Raw genomic sequence first — 19,141 nt, 5'->3', positions numbered from 1 at the left:
CTGGTGGTTGGCTCTCACTGCGGTATTGTATCACTGCCTGTTCCGGAGCACAGCGGTGTTTTGCTGTATCTGTTAGCTGTTTAATCTGCGCAGTTAGATTGATCTAGTTAACTAGATAACGATTTGTTTCATAGTGTAATCTTCACATGCCTTAACTAAAGCACTCCCTCTGCTGAATCACCTCTAAATTATTTACACATTGTTCACTTTGTGTGTTTTTAGGAATCCGCTAGCTTAGCGCAGCTACTAGCTCTTAGCCGATTTAGCATGGCGGCTTCTCCTGTCTCTCCTGCACTTTTCTGCTCTGGGTGTGAAATGTTTAGTTATTCCTCGGCCTCCTTTAGCAGTAATGGTACTTGTAATAAGTGTAGCTTATTTGTAGCTTTGGAGGCCAGGCTGGGCGAATTGGAGACTCGGCTCCGCACTGTGGAAAATTCTACAGCTAGCCAGGCCCCTGTAGTCGGTGCGGACCAAGGTAGCTTAGCTGCCGTTAGTTCCCTTCCAGCAGATCCCGAGCAACCGGGAAAGCAGGCCGACTGGGTGACTGTGAGGAGGAAGCGTAGCCCTAAACAGAAGCCCCGTGTACACCGCCAACCCGTTCACATTTCTAACTGTTTTTCCCCCACTCGGCGACACACCCGCCGAGGATCAAACTCTGGTTATTGGCGACTCTGTTTTGAGAAATGTGAAGTTAGCGACACCAGCAACCATAGTCAGTTGTCTTCCGGGGGCCAGAGCAGGCGACATTGAAGGAAATTTGAAACTGCTGGCTATTGCTAAGTGTAAATTTGGTAAGATTGTAATTCACGTCGGCAGTAATGACACCCGGTTACGCCAATCGGAGGTCACTAAAATTAACATTGAATTGGTGTGTAACTTTGCAAAAACTATGTCGGACTCTGTAGTTTTCTCTGGGCCCCTCCCCAATCGGACCGGGAGTGACATGTTTAGCTGCATGTTCTCCTTGAATTGCTGTCTGTCTGAGTGGTGTCCAAAAAATGAGGTGGGCTTCATAGATAATTGGCAAAGCTTCTGGGGAAAACCTGGTCTTGTTAGGAGAGACGGCATCCATCCCACTTTGGATGGAGCAGCTCTCATTTCTAGAAATCTGGCCAATTTTCTTAAATCCTCTAAACTGTGACTATCCAGGGTTGGAACCAGGAAGCAGAGTTGTAGTCTCACACACCTCTCTGCAGCTTCTCTCCCCCTGCCATCCCCTCATTACCCCATCCCCGTAGAGACGGTGCCTGCTCCCAGACCACCAATAACCAGTAAAAATCTATTTAAGCATAAAAATTCAAAAAGAAAAAATAATATAGCACCTTCAACTGCACCACAGACTAAAACAGTTAAATGTGGTCTATTAAACATTAGGTCTCTCTCTTCTAAGTCCCTGTTAGTAAATGATATAATAATTGATCAACATATTGATTTATTCTGCCTTACAGAAACCTGGTTACAGCAGGATGAATATGTTAGTTTAAATGAGTCAACACCCCCGAGTCACACTAACTGCCAGAATGCTCGTAGCACGGGCCGAGGCGGAGGATTAGCAGCAATCTTCCATTCCATCTTATTAATTAATCAAAAACCCAGACAGAGCTTTAATTCATTTGAAAGCTTGACTCTTGGTCTTGTCCATCTAAATTGGAAGTCCCAAAAACCAGTTTTATTTGTTATTATCTATCGTCCACCTGGTCGTTACTGTGAGTTTCTCTGTGAATTTTCAGACCTTTTGTCTGACTTAGTGCTTAGCTCAGATAAGATAATTATAGTGGGCGATTTTAACATCTACACAGATGCTGAGAATGACAGCCTCAACACTGCATTTAATCTATTATTAGACTCAATTGGCTTTGCTCAAAATGTAAATGAGTTCACCCACCACATTAATCATATCTTAGATCTTGTTCTGACTTATGGTATGGAAATTGAAGACTTAACAGTATTCCCTGAAAACTCCCTTCGGTCTGATCATTTCTTAATAACATTTACATTTACTCTGATGGACTACCCAACAGTGGGGAATAAGTTTCATTACACTAGAAGTCTTTCAGAAAGTGCTGTAACTAGGTTTAAGGATATGATTCCTTTTTTATGTTCTCTAATGCCATATACCAACACAGTGCAGAGTAGCTACCTAAACACTGTAAGTGAGATAAAGTATCTCGTCAATAGCTTTACATCCTCATTGAAGACAACTTTGGATGCTGTAGCTCCTCTGAAAAAGAGAGCTTTAAATCAGAAGTGCCTGACTCCGTGGTATAACTCACAAACTCGCAGCTTAAAGCAGATAACCCATAAGTTGAAGAGGAAATGGCGTCTCACTAATTTAGAAGATCTTCACTTAGCCTGGAAAAAGAGTCTGTTGCTCTATAAAAAAAAAAGCCCTCCGTAAAGCTAGGACATCGTGCTACTCATCACTAATTGAAGAAAATAAGAACAACCCCAGGTTTCTTTTCAGCACTGTAGCCAGGCTGACAAAGAGTCAGAGCTCTATTGAGCCGAGTATTCCTTTAACTTTAACTAGTAATGACTTCATGACTTTCTTTGCTAATAAAATTTTAACTATTAGAGAAAAAATTACTCATAACCATCCCAAAGATGTATCGTTATCTTTGGCTGCTTTCAGTGATGCCGGTATTTGGTTAGACTCTTTCTCTCCGATTGTTCTGTCTGAGTTATTTTCATTAGTTACTTCCTCCAAACCATCAACATGTCTATTAGACCCCATTCCTACCAGGCTGCTCAAGGAAGCCCTACCATTAATTAATGCTTCGATCTTAAATATGATCAATCTATCTTTATTAGTTGGCTATGTACCACAGGCTTTCAAAGTGGCAGTAATTAAACCATTACTTAAAAAGCCATCACTTGACCCAGCTATCTTAGCTAATTATAGGCCAATCTCCAACCTTCCTTTTCTCTCAAAAATTCTTGAAAGGGTAGTTGTAAAACAGCTAACTGATCATCTGCAGAGGAATGGTCTATTTGAAGAGTTTCAGTCAGGTTTTAGAATTCATCATAGTACAGAAACAGCATTAGTGAAGGTTACAAATGATCTTCTTATGGCCTCAGACAGTGGACTCATCTCTGTGCTTGTTCTGTTAGACCTCAGTGCTGCTTTTGATACGGTTGACCATAAAATTTTATTACAGAGATTAGAACATGCCATAGGTATTAAAGGCACTGCGCTGCGGTGGTTTGAATCATATTTATCTAATAGATTACAATTTGTTCATGTAAATGGGGAATCTTCTTCACAGACTAAGGTTAATTATGGAGTTCCACAAGGTTCTGCGCTAGGACCAATTTTATTCACTTTATACATGTTTCCCTTAGGCAGTATTATTAGACGGCATTGCTTAAATTTTCATTGTTACGCAGATGATACCCAGTTTTATCTATCCATGAAGCATGAGGACACACACCAATTTGCTAAACTGCAGGATTGTCTTACAGACATAAAGACATGGATGACCTCTAATTTCCTGCTTTTAAACTCAGATAAAACTGAAGTTATTGTACTTGGCCCCACAAATCTTAGAAACATGGTGTCTAACCAGATCCTTACTCTGGATGGCATTACCCTGACCTCTAGTAATACTGTGAGAAATCTTGGAGTCATTTTTGATCAGAATATGTCATTCAATGTGCATATTAAACAAATATGTAGGACTGCTTTTTTGCATTTGCGCAATATCTCTAAAATTAGAAAGGTCTTGTCTCAGAGTGATGCTGAAAAACTAATTCATGCATTTATTTCCTCTAGGATGGACTACTGTAATTCATTATTATCAGGTTGTCCTAAAAGTTCTCTGAAAAGCCTTCAGTTAATTCAAAATGCTGCAGCTAGAGTGCTAACAGGGACTAGAAGGAGAGAGCATATCTCACCCATATTGGCCTCTCTTCATTGGCTTCCTGTTAATTCTAGAATAGAATTTAAAATTCTTCTTCTTACTTATAAGGTTTTGAATAATCAGGTCCCATCTTATCTTAGGGACCTCATAGTACCATATCACCCCAATAGAGCGCTTCGCTCTCAGACTGCAGGCTTACTTGTAGTTCCTAGGGTTTGTAAGAGTAGAATGGGAGGCAGAGCCTTCAGCTTTTAGGCTCCTCTCCTGTGGAACCAGCTCCCAATTCAGATCAGGGAGACAGACACCCTCTCTACTTTTAAGATTAGGCTTAAAACTTCCTTTTTGCTAAAGCTTATAGTTAGGGCTGGATCAGGTGACCCTGAACCATCCCTTAGTTATGCTGCTATAGACTTATACTGCTGGGGGGTTCCCATGATACACTGAGTGTTTCTTTCTCTTTTTGCTCTGTATGCACCACTCTGCATTTAATCATTAGTGATTGATCTCTGCTCTCTTCCACAGCATGTCTTTTTCCTGGTTCTCTCCCTCAGCCCCAACCAGTCCCAGCAGAAGACTGCCCCTCCCTGAGCCTGGTTCTGCTGGAGGTTTCTTCCTGTTAAAAGGGAGTTTTTCCTTCCCACTGTTGCAAGTGCTTGCTCACAGCGGGTCGTTTTGACCGTTGGGGTTTTTCCGTAATTATTGTATGGCCTTGCCTTACAATATAAGGCGCCTTGGGGCAACTGTTTGTTGTGATTTGGTGCTAGATAAATAAAATTGATTTGATTTGATTTGATTTATTCATGAAAATATCATTGCTAAGTAGAATATCAAAAACAGAAACATCTGTGTTCTTGAGGTCGATCGATTTATTGAATGATCAGTGTAATTTACAACATCAGTAAATAATATGTTTATGTCTCCGACGTTAATGAGTGAAGCTCCTCACCATCTCACCATGTCATTTATGTCCTTCAGACTTTTTTCAGTAAAATGGTTCTGGGGAGTATTAGCATGGCTAAAACACTTCAGCCCCCAGGTGGCAAATGTGTGACATAACCGGGTGGCATTCCCACTGCCATCCAGTAGATGGCAGTGTTCTATGCATTTTGACCCATCTACTGGAATCAACCAATCAGTGTGAGCGGAGGCTCAGTTTAACCATAATCCCTTTGGGCATCTGTGTGTGTTAATGTTCAAAACTTCAGAATTAGTGCATTATTTTAAAATTAAAAGATATGTGTTATATTTTCACTTTGTACATTTTAAGAGTTTACATTAATGTAGTTATTCTATCCGGATGAATTTGATTTATACATCAAAACCATAAGTCAAACCTGCTTTCCTTTTCAAGACGTCTGCCTCGTGGCTGGACCACTGTATGCTGTGAAGGATAATGACTTATGTTTTTTCTTTATGGCAGCCTGGTAGCCGGGACCTTTCCACTGGGTTAGAGTTGAGCCTAGCTTCTCTCAGCTGCCTGACTGCTGCAAAATACATAGCAGATTGGATCCAACATGTATGATTTTAGGGTTTACAAATGTATTTCATCCTTACTAACTATGCAAAAAATGTTAACAGACTAAATTAGCGGAACTAAATTTAGCAGAAGCTAATTGGTCCGCTGATGGTTTTTGAAGTTAGCTGAAAGGCTAATTTGCTAACATAATGTTAGCTTTGCTAGTTAGCGGTTAGCAGAACTATGCCCACCACTGTAATTGATTTAATTAATTTGAGCAGTTTCTTGTCAACTCAGCAGTGAGAAATTGCTGTCGCGAGCAGGAAAATAAGAAAGATTTTGTCTCATTCAGAAGTGAGAAACAGTGTTCCGGCTCTGAGCATAAACCATGGATCGGGAACACTGACCCTGCAGCTCCCTGCCGAAGCCACCGTCACCGACCACCACTGGCATCGCCTTGACATCGTCAGTGACGGAAAGGTAGGCTGGATGGATGAGTAATGTATCGGGGTGTTTATGTTTTACAGTCCAAGAAACGTTGTTGCTAAATCCTGTTTTGCTGCGATTCAGAGAGAAATAAACTGAAGTGACCACGACGGATAGAAAAAATAAAGACGTCATGTTTTAAATATTTCCTCAATGTCTAAATTGTACAATATTCAGCTCCAGTATTGTGTCTTTGACCACAAACAGACGGTGCAGCTGATCCTGGACCAGTGTGGGGGGGCCGCGGTGAGCGAGGTCGAGGGTGCCAATGTCATGGAGACGGATGAGTCGGGTTGCAGAGTTTCAGGAGAAACACCCGGAAATCAGAGGTGAGAACACCACACTGACACCAGAGTCAGCTTCAGTCCAGATTCATCAGCGCTTCACTGCCAGAGTCTTCACATTCTTGGGAAACATCACATATATATACAGTGAGGAAAATAAGTATTTGAACACCCTGCGATTTTGCAAGTTCTCCTACTTAGAAATCATGGAGGGGTCTGAAATTTTCATCTTAGGTGCATCTCCACTGTGAGAGACATAATCCAAAAAAAAAAAAATCCGGAAATCACAATGTATGATTTTTTAATAATTTATTTGTATGTTACTGCTGCAAATAAGTATTTGAACACCTGTGAAAATCAATGTTAATATTTGGTACAGTAGCCTTTGTTTGCAATTACAGAGGTCAAACTTTTTCTGTAGTTTTTCACCAGGTTTGCACACACTGCAGCAGGGATTTTGGTCCACTCCTCCATACAGATCTTCTCCGAATCTTTCAGGTTTGGAGTTTCGGCTCCCTCCAAAGATTTTCTATTGAGTTCAGGTCTGGAGACTGGCCAGGCCACTCCAGGACCTTGAAATGCTTCTTATGGAGCACCTCCTTAGTTGCCCTGGCTGTGTGTTTGGGATCATTGTCATGCTGGAAGACCCAGCCATGACCGATCTTCAATGCTCTTACTGAGGGAATGAGGTTGTTTACCAAAATCTCGCAATACATGACCCCATCCATCCTCCCTTCAATACGGTGCAGTCGTCCTGTCCCCTTTGCAGAAGAGCACCCCCAGAGTATGATGTTTCCACCTCCATGCTTCACGGTTGGGATGGTTTTATTGGGGTTGTTCTCATCCTCTAAACATGGTAAATGGAGTTGATTCCAAAAAGCTCTATTCTGGTCTCATCTGACCACATGACCTTCTTCCATGTGTCCTCTGGATCATCCAGATGGTCACTGGTGAACTTCAAATGGCCCTGGACATGTGCTGGCTTGAGCGGGGGGACCTTGCTGCCCTGCAGGATTTTAAACCATGACAGCATCATGTGTTACTAATGTAATCTTTGTGACTGTGGTCCCAGCTCTCTTCAGGTCATTGACCAGGTCCTCCTGTGTAGTTCTATGCTTTCTCAGAATCATCCTTACCTCACAAAGTGAGATCTTGCATGGAATCCCAGACCGAGGGAGATTGACAGTCATCTTGTGTTTCTTCCACTTTCTAATAAATAATCATAACAGTTGTTGTCTTCTACCAAACTGCTTGCCTGTTGTCCTGTAGTCCATCCCAGCCTTGTGCAGGTCTACAGTTTTGTCCCTGGTGTCCTTAGACAGCTCTTTGGTCTTGGCTATAGTGGACAGGTTGGAGTGTGATTGATTGAGTGTGTGAACAGGTGTCTTTTATACAGGTAACAAGTTCAAACAGGTGCAATTAATACAGGTAAAGAGTGCAGAATAAGAGGGCTTCTTAAAGAAAAATTAACAGGTCTGTGTAAGCCAGAATTCTTGCTGGTTGGTAGGTGTTCAAATACTTATTTGCAGCAGTAACAAACAAATAAATTATTAAAAAAATCATATATATTTTTTTTTTTTTTAGATTATGTCTGTCACAGTGGACATGTAGCTAAGATGAAAATTTCAGACCCCTCCATGATTTCAGACCCCTCCTGGAAAAAGAGTCTGTTGCTCTATAAAAAAGCCCTCCGTAAAGCTAGGACATCTTACTACTCATCACTAATTGAAGAAAATAAGAACCATCCCAGGTTTCTTTTCAGCACTGTAGCCAGGCTGACAAAGAGTCAGAGCTCTATTGAGCCGAGTATTCCTTTAACTTTAACTAGTAATGACTTCATGACTTTCTTTGCTAATAAAATTCTAACTATTAGAGAAAAAATAACTCATAACCATCCCAAAGACATATCGTTATCTTTGGCTGCTTTCAGTGATGCCGGTATTTGGTTAGACTCTTTCTCTCCGATTGTTCTGTCTGAGTTATTTTCATTAGTTACTTCTTCCAAACCATCAATATGTCTATTAGACCCCATTCCTACCAGGCTGCTCAAGGAAGCCCTACCATTAATTAATGCTTCGATCTTAAATACATATTACACACACACACACACAGATGCCAAACTGTGTAGTCAAGGTAAATGATGCTACCCTACAGCAGTGAGCAGGGCGCTCATAGACAGAAGCACTGACTCATTGGCTGTGTTTGGTTTGTGATCACCTTTGATTCTATCAGAAGTGTTGGTGGTGTTTAAACTCAAAATCAGCTTGTCAGTAGCTGAGAGTGTAGTGGAGACAGTACTGAAAGTTATTGGTTATCGGTTCGCTGTAGCTTCCGGTAATTCTTTTGGTGGTTTATCGTTAAGCGTTATAAAAGATAACTTTTCAGTTAGCTGATTAGCAGTTATTGAAGCAAACTTTTTGGTTAGCTGTGCCCACCGAGTTTACATACATGGCACAGTAATATCAGAATGGTAAATGTGTTGTGTGGGCCACTGAAGAGGAGGTACTGCTGGCCCACCACCACAAGATGGCGCCCTGCTTGAAGTGCGGGCTTCAAGCACGAGAGGGCGTCGGAGCGACCGGGAGTGACAGCTGTCACTCATCCTCCGTACCAGCTATCACTCATCCACTACTCAACACCATCACCATAAAGGCCGGACTGCAACTCCACCTCCCCGCCGAGAAATCAGCTACCAAGCAAGGTAATTTTCTCTGCTGTGATTATTCGTTGTCTGAAAACAGTGGTCTGTGTGCAGCCGTGTTCCTGCGGGGTCTATTGGAGGCTGGATTGGCGGACAGTGAGAGGACGACATTCTTCGCCTCTCACTCCATCCAGGAAGGAGACCAACAGGAGCTGCACGGGTGACATTGTATCTGGTGGTGGAGGTTCTCCCTCCCGGAGGAACTACTCAGGGAACAATTACTGGGTGTGTCTTCACACACCCACCATAAACTGTTTCTGTTTCTGCCAGCAGTACCTGGTCTGACAGCTGGAGACGGTGGCCACCTGGCCCCAGGACTTGGCGGCTCCGGTGTTCTTCAGATCCGTTGGCGGTGGAAGCCGTGTGGGATCCGGCTCTTCTCTGGACAGACGTCTTCTATCCTCGAGCCTGCCCACACGTCACCTTGTGTATGATTGACTGTACTCCTCAACTGCAATTGTCTGTATTCCGTTGTGCAATTCACAACATTAAATTGTTACTTTTTGGCTTAATCCATTGTCCGCTCATTAACGCCCCCTGTTGTGGGTGTGTGTCACTACACCCTCCCAACAAAATGGGCTGCATTTATATAGTGCTTTTCCATCTACAACCCCAATTCCAAAGAAGTGGGGACGTTCTGTAAAATGTAAATAAAAACAGAATACAATGATTTGCAAATCCTCTTCAACCTATATTCAATTGAATACACAACAAAGACAAGATATTTAATGTTCAAACTGATAAACTTTATTGTTTTTGTGCAAATATTTGCTCATTTTGAAATGGATGCCTGCAACACGTTTCAAAAAAGCTGGGACAGTGGTATGTATGTTAGACCCCGGGGTCTCCATTGTCGTATTTTGCGCTTCATAATGCGCTACACATTTTCAATGGGCAACAGGTGTGGACTGTAGCCAGGCCAGTCTTGTACCTGCACTCTTTTACTATGAAGCCACTCTGTTGTAACATGTGCAGAATGTGGCTTGGCATTGTCTTGCTGAAATAAGCAGGGATGTCCCTGAAAAAGACATTGCTTGGATGGCAGCATGTGTTGCTCCAAAACCTGGATGTACCTTTCAGCATTGATGGTGCCATCACAGACGTGTAAGTTGCCCATGATATGGACACTAACACACCCCCATACCATCACAGATGCTGGCTTTTGAACTTTGTGCTGGTAACAATGTGGATGGTCTTTTTCCTCTTTTGTCCAGAGGATACGACGTCCATGAGTTCCAAAAACAAGTTGAAATGTGGACTCATCAGACCACAGCACACTTTTCTACTTTGCATCTGTCCATTTCAAATGAGTTCGGGCCCAGAGAAGGTGGCGGTGTTTCTGGATGTTGTTGATGTGTGGCTTTTGCTTTGCATTGTTGAGTTTTAACTTGCACTTGTAGATGTAGCAACGAACTGTGTTAACTGACAATGGTTGTCTGAAGTGTTCCTGAGCCCACGTGGTAAGATCCTTTACACAATGATGTCAGTTTTTAATGTAGTGCCGCCTGAGGGATCGAAGCTCACGGGCATTCAATGATGGTTTTCGGCCTTGCCGCTTATATGTAGAAAGTTCTCCAGATTCTCTGAATCTTCTGATTATATTATGGACTGTAGATGACGGAATCCCTAAATTCCTTGGAATTAAATGTTGAGAAACATTGTTCTTACACTGTTAGACTATTTTTTTCATGCAGTTGTTCACAAAGTGGTGATCCTCATCCCATCTTTGCTTGTGAACGGCTGAGTCTTTTGGGGATGCTCCTTTTATACCCAATCATGACACTTACCTGTTTCCAATTAACCTGTTCACCTGTGGAATGTTCCAAACAGGTGTTCTTTGAGCATCCATCAACTTTCCCAGTCTTTTGTTGCCACTGTCCCAACTTTTTTGAAACATGTTGCAGGCATCCATTTCAAAATGAGCAAATATTTGTACAACAACAATAAAGTTTATCAGTTTGAACATTAAATATCTTGTCTTTGTGGTGTATTTAATTGAATAAGAGGATTCACAAATCATTCTATTCTGTTTTTATTTACATTTTACACAATGTCCCAACTTCATTGGAATTGGGGTTGTATATCAGAAGCTCAAAGCATATTACAGTAATCCCTTGCATTCACCCATTCACACAGACACACTCACACACAGATGTACTACCCACTGTGTGGTGGCTGAGGTTTGAGTGGAGCCTTTGTCCATCTTCTCTCAATGTGTGGCCGTGGTTGATCACATGGTCCACCAAAGTTGCTCAAATTTCATCTGAAACATTTCTCCTTCTTGCTCTTCTTTGTCATTGTCCTTGTCCATGTATCTCTCTTTGTCTTGAGACATCCCAGCTGCTTGTGTTTTCCAAATCATAACAAGGTATTTTATCTTTGAGTTAAGTGCCTAATGTGTAGGAAACTGTGTGTAATGTTCTGCAACAACTGTGTTGAAGAATTGCAAGCAAATTACAAAATAGAAAATGTGTTTGAGGTATTGTCACATTGTATTTTAGCTATTGTTACAAGAAGTGTTGGATTTGAAGTTTTAGTCTAAGCATTTGCTCCTTTTGGTGTAAGCAGTTGGCAAAAACTGTAATAATAAAATTTGTTTACAGTGGACTCAGGACATGTGTGTGTGTGTGTGTGTGTGTGTGTGTGTGTGTGTGTGTGTGTGTGTGTGTGTGTGTGTGTGTGTGTGTGTGTGTGTGTGTGTGTGTGTGTGTGTGTGTGTGTGTGTGTGTGTGTGTGTGTGTGGCTCTGGGGCTGATTACAATTTTTTCTGAATGTTTAAACACAATGATTCTTATAGCACAATTTCTGAATCTATTAAAATTCATCACAAAACCCCTCAATGAGTTTGCAAAACTAAAAGCACAAACACTGCTATGCACTCAGTTTGCAATTTTGTAACACCCACGTTGCATATGTGTAAATACACTCAACAAAAATATAAACGCAACACTTTTGGTTTTGCTCCCATTTTGTATGAGATGAACTCAAAGATCTAAAACTTTTTCCACATACACGAAGGTTCAAGCTTGGCTGATGCAATCACACGTGATTCAAATCCATATGGTTTTTGAAAAAAATAAAAAGGTCCGTTACTTTTTGGACAGACCTCGTATTTTAGCACTGCGTTATATTTTAACCTTTATTTAACCAGGTTAGTCCGATTGAGATTGAGTCCTCTTTTGAAAGGGAGACCTGAACAATTTTTAAAGTTTCCAGTCCACCTAACCTGCATGTCTTTAAATGTGGGAGGAAATCTGAGCACCAGGAGGGAACCCACACAAACACGGGGAGAACATGCAAACTCCACACAGAAAGGCCACAGGTGGGAATTGTACCCATGACCTTCTTGCTGTGAGGCAACAGTGCTAACTACTAAGCCACCGTGCTGCCCATTCGTTGATGCCTCAGCACCACATCAGTCTCTGCCCTCATGTGGTTTTGACTCTGAGTGGTTTTACATCTCAGCCCACCTGAGGATCTGGATCCAGATTTATGTCATACTCTGGTAATACTGGGGTTTCAGTGCCTTGCTCAGCAAGACTTCAGCACCCGGACAGTGACAAGCAGGAGTTTGGTTCACGTAAAACCCACTCTGAACGATACTTCACTCCTCTTCACTCCATCTGTGACACAAGGTTCAGGTGAGTTGTGTCTCCTCCACCTGTTGTTTTAGGACATCCTTTGCTCTTACTGGGTCATGTCCCTCATTTTGGAATCGTGTCCTGGTCCACTCTCAGCCACAGCAGAAGCCACGCTATGACCTTTGGTCTTCCTGTGGAGATGAGGGTTGGAGATGGTTTGGACCATGTATTCTTCTCAGACATCAGAATCCTGCTCACTCTGTCTGGAGCTGAACCTGTTCTTGTGTCAGTGTAACGAGTCCAATGTTCCAAACTCTTGGGTTTAATGTGAGATAACGTCATTGAAGACTCCACCTCCTGTTTTCTTCTTTATTTTCTGCTCTGCTCCTCCTCCTTTTCTTCTTTTTAGGGCCCGAGTAGGCAACGTCCTACGAGGACCCTAATGTAATTACGCTGTTTATTATTAGGGCCCGAGTAGGCAACATCCTACGAGGACCCTATTGTAATTGCGCTGTTTATTATTATTATTATTATTATTATTATTATTATTATTTATTAGGGCCCGAGTAGGCAACGTCCTATGAGGACCCTATTGTAATTGCGCTGTTTATTATTATTATTATTATTATTATTATTATTATTATTATTTATTAGGGCCCGAGTAGGCAACATCCTACGAGGACCCTATTGTAATTGCGCTGTTTATTATTATTATTATTATTATTATTATTATTATTATTTATTAGGGCCCGAGTAGGCAACGTCCTATGAGGACCCTATTGTAATTGCGCTGTTTATTATTATTATTATTATTATTATTATTATTATTCTCACTTTTGAAATCGAAATTTTGGCCTCTTCCCATGCTCAAAAACTCACCAAACTTTCCAAAGTCATCCGGCCAGATCCAAAATTCGATATTTTGGGGGCGTCGCACATACTCGCAGAAAAATCGCGAAATAGCGCCCCCTAGAAATTTTCAAAAACCCCTCCTCATTGGGCTTTTTTCATCGTAGCCTCACGAAATTCGGTACACATATTTACCATGCCAGGACACACGAAAAAGTCTCTTACTGTCATGGTGAAATATCGACAGGAAGTCGGCCATTTTGATTTTCAGTTTCGATTTTGAGCAAATTTTTGCCATTTTTGGCCATTTCCACTACTTACATTTGAACGAACTCGTCCTAGGGATTTCATCCGATTGTCTTCAAATTTGGTCAAAATCATCACAACACAATGGTGATCAAAACGTATTAAAAGATTCTAATTAAGTCAAAAGGCGTGGCTGCTAGGGGTCGTCAAACTTTGGCAAGCTTTTCGGAACACGCCATTTCACTTCGAATGGCTGTCACGCCCACATACTTCATCGTAGATCCTTCAAACTTGCTGGACATGATGAGGGCTCTGCCCTGAATGTCTACATATCTTAAGTTCCCATGTACGCCATAGCGCCCCCCGGTGGTGGCAGGAAATGTCCTATTTTTACTTTAAGAGGTCCTGATGTCACATACTTAACCCAATCAACTTCATTCCACTTCTAAAACATGCAGAACAAATTGGTGAACATAGGCGATGAATGCCGTGAAGCTACGAATAACGGCGTCCGTGTGACGGTGTGCCGAATATTGCCCATTCACCATGAAATTACGTTCTTCATTTTGTCACATCATCATGAAAATTGATACACAGGTCGAGTACGACAACCTCTTACAATTCATAGGGGCGTCGCCCATGGGTGGGGCAAAATGCCTCAATAGCGCCCCCTTGAAACTTTCAAAAACCCCTCCACATAGGGGTTTTTTTTGGAGTAGGGAGATGAAAATTGGTACACGTGTGACTTGCAAAGACGTACAAAAAAGTCTCTTGCACCATGGGTCTACTCCAAACAGGAAGTCGGCCATTTTGAATTTTCTTCTCATTTTGGCGTGATTTCCACATGTTGTATTTGAAGGAACTTCTCCTAGGGATTTTGTCCAATGCACTTCAAATTTCTTACAGATCACCCAGAGACGATACTGACCAAAAGTTATCGAAAGCTTTTCTGTATGTCGAAGGGTGTGGCCGCTATGGTGCCGCCATTTTGACCCTTCGCCATATGAACATTATACTTAAACAGGTACTGAAGTCACATATTTAACCCCATCAACTTCCTTCCACTTCTAAAACATGCAGAACAACTTGGTGAACGTAGGCGATGATCGCCGTGAAGTTACGAGTAACGGCATCCGTGTGGCAGCGTACTGAATATTGCCCATTCGTCATGAAATTATGTTCTTCCTTTTGACGGCTTTAATTTTGTCATATCATCATGAAAATTGAAACACAGGTCAAACACGACAACCTCTTACAATTCATAGGGGCATCACCCGTGGGCGGGGCAAAATGCCTCAATAGTGCCCCCTTGAAACTTTCAAAAAACCCCTCCACATAGGGGTTTTTTTGGAGTAGGGAGATGAAAATTGGTACACATGTGTGACTTGCATAGACGTACAAAAAAGTCTCTTGCACCATGGGTCTACTCCAAACAGGAAGTCGGCCATTTTAAATTTTCTTCTCATTTTGGCGTGATTTCCACATGTTGTATTTGAACGAACTCCTCCTAGGGATTTGTCCAATGCACTTCAAATTTCTTCCACATCACCCACAGATGATACTGACCAAAAGTTATCGAAAGCTTTTCTTTATGTCGAAGGGTGTGGCCGCTATTTTGACCCTTCGCCATGGAACATCAAGTCATGATAACTCCTTCATGCTTTGCCTGATTGACTTGAAACTTCACATCTATGATGACGGTTGGCCCCTGAACACACCCAGCCCCTCTGTTTGTACATTGAGCGCCCCCTAGTGGATGAACAATCAACATGTCATAACTCCTTGATGCACTGTGTGATTTGTTTCAAGTTTTAACTGTGTGATGAGTGGTTGCCCCTGCATGCACATGCCTACATGTGGTCACAATGGTACCCACTGGCCTCGGTAGGCGGTCGCGCGGAACCAGGGCCCGTATATGACTGCTTGCAGTCCTAGTTATTAGGGCCCGAGTGGACAACGTCCTACGAGGACCCTATTGTAATTGCGCTGTTTATTATTATTATTATTTATTATTATTATTATTATTATTCTCACTCTTGAAATCAAAATTTCGGCCTCTTCCCATGCTCAAAAACTCACCAAACTTTCCAAAGTCGTCCGGCCGGATCCGAAATTCGATATTTTGGGGGCGACGCACATGGCCGCAGAAAAATCACGAAATAGCGCCCCCTAGAAATTTTCAAAAACCCCTCCGCTTTGGGCTTTTTTCGTCGTAGCCTCACGAAATTCGGTAAACATATTTACCATGCCAGGACGCACGAAAAAGTCTCTTACTCTCATGGTGAAATATCGACAGGAAGTCGGCCATTTTGATTTTAAGTTTCGATTTTGAGCAAATTTTGACCATTTTTGGCCATTTCCACTACTTACATTTGAACGAACTCGTCCTAGGGATTTCATCCGATCGTCTTCAAATTTGGTCAAAATCATCACAACACAATGGTGATCAAAAGTTATCAAGCGATTCTAATTAAGTCAAAAGGCATGGCTGCTAGGGGTCGTCAAACTTTGGCGAGCTTTTTGAAGCACGCCATTTCATTCGAACGGCTGTCATGCCCACATACTTCATCGTAGATCCTTCAAACTTGCTGGACATGATGAGGGCTCCGCCCTGAACGTCTACATATCTTAAGTTCCCACCTGCGCCATAGCGCCCCCCGGTGGTGGTGGGAAATGTCCTATTTTTACTTTAAGAGGTCCTGATACACATACTTAACCCAATCAATCAATCAATCAATCAATCAATCAATCAATCAATTTTTTTATATAGCGCCAAATCACAACAAACAGTTGCCCCAAGGCGCTTTATATTGTAAGGCAAGGCCATACAATAATTATGTAAAACCCCAACGGTCAAAACGACCCCCTGTGAGCAAGCACTTGGCTACAGTGGGAAGGAAAAACTCCCTTTTAACAGGAAGAAACCTCCAGCAGAACCAGGCTCAGGGAATCAACTTCATTCCACTTCTAAAACATGCAGAACAAATTGGTGAATGTAGGCGATGAACGCTGTGAAGTTACGAGTAACGGCGTCCATGTGGCATTGTGTGATTTGTTTCAAGTTTTAACTGTGTGATGAGTGGTTGCCCCTGCATGCACATGCCCACATGTGGTCACAAGGGCACCCACTGGCCTGGGTAGGCAGTTGCGCGGAACGAGGGCTCGTATATGACTGCTTGCAATCCTAGTTATTAGGGCCCGAGTAGGCAACGTCCTACGAGGACCCTATTGTAATTGCGCTGTTTATTATTATTATTTATTATTATTATTATTATTCTCACTCTTGAAAACAAAATTTCGGCCTCAGACGATACTGACCAAAAGATATCGAAAGCTTTTCTTTATGTCGAAGGGTGTGGCCGGTATGGCGCCGCCATTTTGACCCTTCGCCATGGAACATTATACTTAAACAGGTCCTGATGTCACATACTTAACACCATCAACTTCCTTCCACTTCTAAAACATGCTGAACAACTTGGATAAAATAACGATGATTGCCATGAACTTACGAGTAACGGCTTCTGTGTGGTGGCGTACCGAATATCGCCCTTTCACCATGAAATTACGTTCTTCCTTTTGACGGCTTTAATTTTGTCACATCATCATGAAAATTGATACACAGGTCAAGCATGACAACCTCTTACAATTCATAGGGGCGTTGCCCGTGGGCGGGGCAAAATGCCTCAATAGCGCCCCCTTGAAACTTTCAAAAACCCCTCCCCATAGGGGTTTTTTTGTACTAGGGAGATGAAAATTGGTACACATGTCTGACTTGCATAGACGTACAAAAAAGTCTCTTGCACCATTTGTCTACTCCAAACAGGAAGTCAGCCATTTTTAATTTTCTTGTCATTTTGCCATCATTTCCTCACGTTGTATTTGAACGAACTCCTCCTAGGGATATTGCCCAATGCACTTCAAATTTCTTTGACAGCATCCAGAGATGACACTGACCAAAAGTTATCGAAAGCTTTTCTCTATGTTGAAGGGTGTGGCCGCTATGGTGCCACCATTTTGACCCTTTGCCATGGAACATCAAGTCATGATAACTCCTTCATGCTTTGCCTGATTGACTAGAAACTTCACATGTATGATGACGGTTGGCCCCTGAACACACCCAGACCCTCTGTTTGTACACTGAGCGCCCCCTAGTGGATGAACAATCAACATGTCATAACTCCTTCATGCATTGTGTGATTTGTTTAAAATTTTAACTGTGTGAAGAGTGGTTGCCCCTGCATGCACATGTCCACAAGTGGTCACAAGGGCACCCACTGGCCTGGGTAGGCGGTTGCGCGGAACGAGGGCCCGTATATGACTGCTTGCAGTCCAAGTTTCTTATTGTATTCTTTCCATCCTCCCCTTCTTCCTATTTGCTCTTCTAATCCCTTGTCCTCTCTCCTTCCTCAGTTCTTCTCCTCCTTCCTTCTTCTCCGCCTTCAAATGAGACTGTGCTGCCCAGTTGTAGCTGAACTTTCAGGTCTTCCTTTTAAGAAAATCCTCCTCTATACCACTTCATCAGGACACTGTAATATGCTTATTTCACCGACATGAACGAGCAAAGCTCTTCACCATCTCACCATGTCATTTAGGTTCTTCAGACTTTTTTTCAGTAAATGGTTCCAGGGAGCATTAGCATGGCTGAAAACCCTCAGCTTCCCCCCAACTACAGCCCTCTTAAACACCCGCCTTTTTAAGCATTTTTCTTTATTTGCCTCTAACATGCCTGGAAAGTCCTCACCATGTCATTTAGGTCCTTCACACTTTTTTCTCAGTAAATGGTTCTGGGGAGCATTAGCATGGCTAAAAAAAAACTTCATGTAATTTACACAGAGACAGACTGAGCTCATGAGCTGTCAAGATGCACTGCCTCTCACTTTTGCATTTCCTGTTTCAGTGTCGACTATCCACTGAATTCACGTGAGCTCTCCTCCCTTCTCCTCTCTGACTGTTCCTCTTCCTCCCTTCTCCTTACTGATCGTCCCTCCTCCTCCCTTCTCCTCACTGATCCTCTCTCCTCCTTCTCCTCCACAGGTATCTGAATGTGTTCCAGCCTCTCCAGTTGGGAGGAGTGAAGGAAACCTCTCCTCACCGGCGTTACCAGAGTTTCACCGGCTGCCTCCGTAACCTGGTGGTGGACAGTCAGGTACGAGTGTGTCAACGTGTGTTTGTCATGTTGTGAGGACAAAAACCTGACTGGACTCATCTCCCATCCGAGACCCAAAAGATTAAATATAACACAATGATAAAATACCCTCAACCATATGAGCATAAAAATAAGAAACAGAATGTGACCTTTTGACATCTTAAATAGGACAAGGTTAGACATCTTTAAACTTGTCCAAGATCTGTGTCCCAAGAATGTCCCCTGTGAATTTGAAGACTCTGGCAGTAACAGGACTGGACTTATTCCGAGCACAGACAGACAGACAATCAGACAGACAGACAGATGGATGGACAAATGGATGGATGCAAAGTCTTTGTAATACCGATGTCCATTTTGCCCATCGGGTAAAATTGACATTTTGATAAGCTAGCTTGGTCACTGCTCAAAAAATAACATTCAATTATATGAATGAATGAAATGTTAATCACGTTTATCATATCTAACATTTATCATATATAGGGTCAGTCATGTCTTATTAGCTTGTGATAAGTCTTCAATGCAAATTTATATT

General features: G+C 42.3%; 1 protein-coding gene across 1 annotated transcript in view; it reads left to right on the top strand.

The window, feature by feature from the left end:
* Positions 1 to 19,141, top strand: part of si:dkey-22o22.2 (neural-cadherin) — a 346,824-nt gene that overhangs the window by 307,186 nt on the left and 20,497 nt on the right. The window contains exons 25-27 of the mRNA XM_034173921.1: positions 5,669 to 5,796; positions 6,010 to 6,131; positions 18,498 to 18,609. Coding sequence (XP_034029812.1) covers positions 5,669 to 5,796; positions 6,010 to 6,131; positions 18,498 to 18,609 — 362 coding nt within the window. The remainder of the gene's footprint in view (positions 1 to 5,668; positions 5,797 to 6,009; positions 6,132 to 18,497; positions 18,610 to 19,141) is intronic.

This window comes from Thalassophryne amazonica, chromosome 7 (assembly GCF_902500255.1).
Source record: "Thalassophryne amazonica chromosome 7, fThaAma1.1, whole genome shotgun sequence".
Taxonomy (NCBI): Eukaryota; Metazoa; Chordata; class Actinopteri; order Batrachoidiformes; family Batrachoididae; genus Thalassophryne; species Thalassophryne amazonica.
This window is presented reverse-complemented; position numbering and strand designations above follow the sequence as displayed.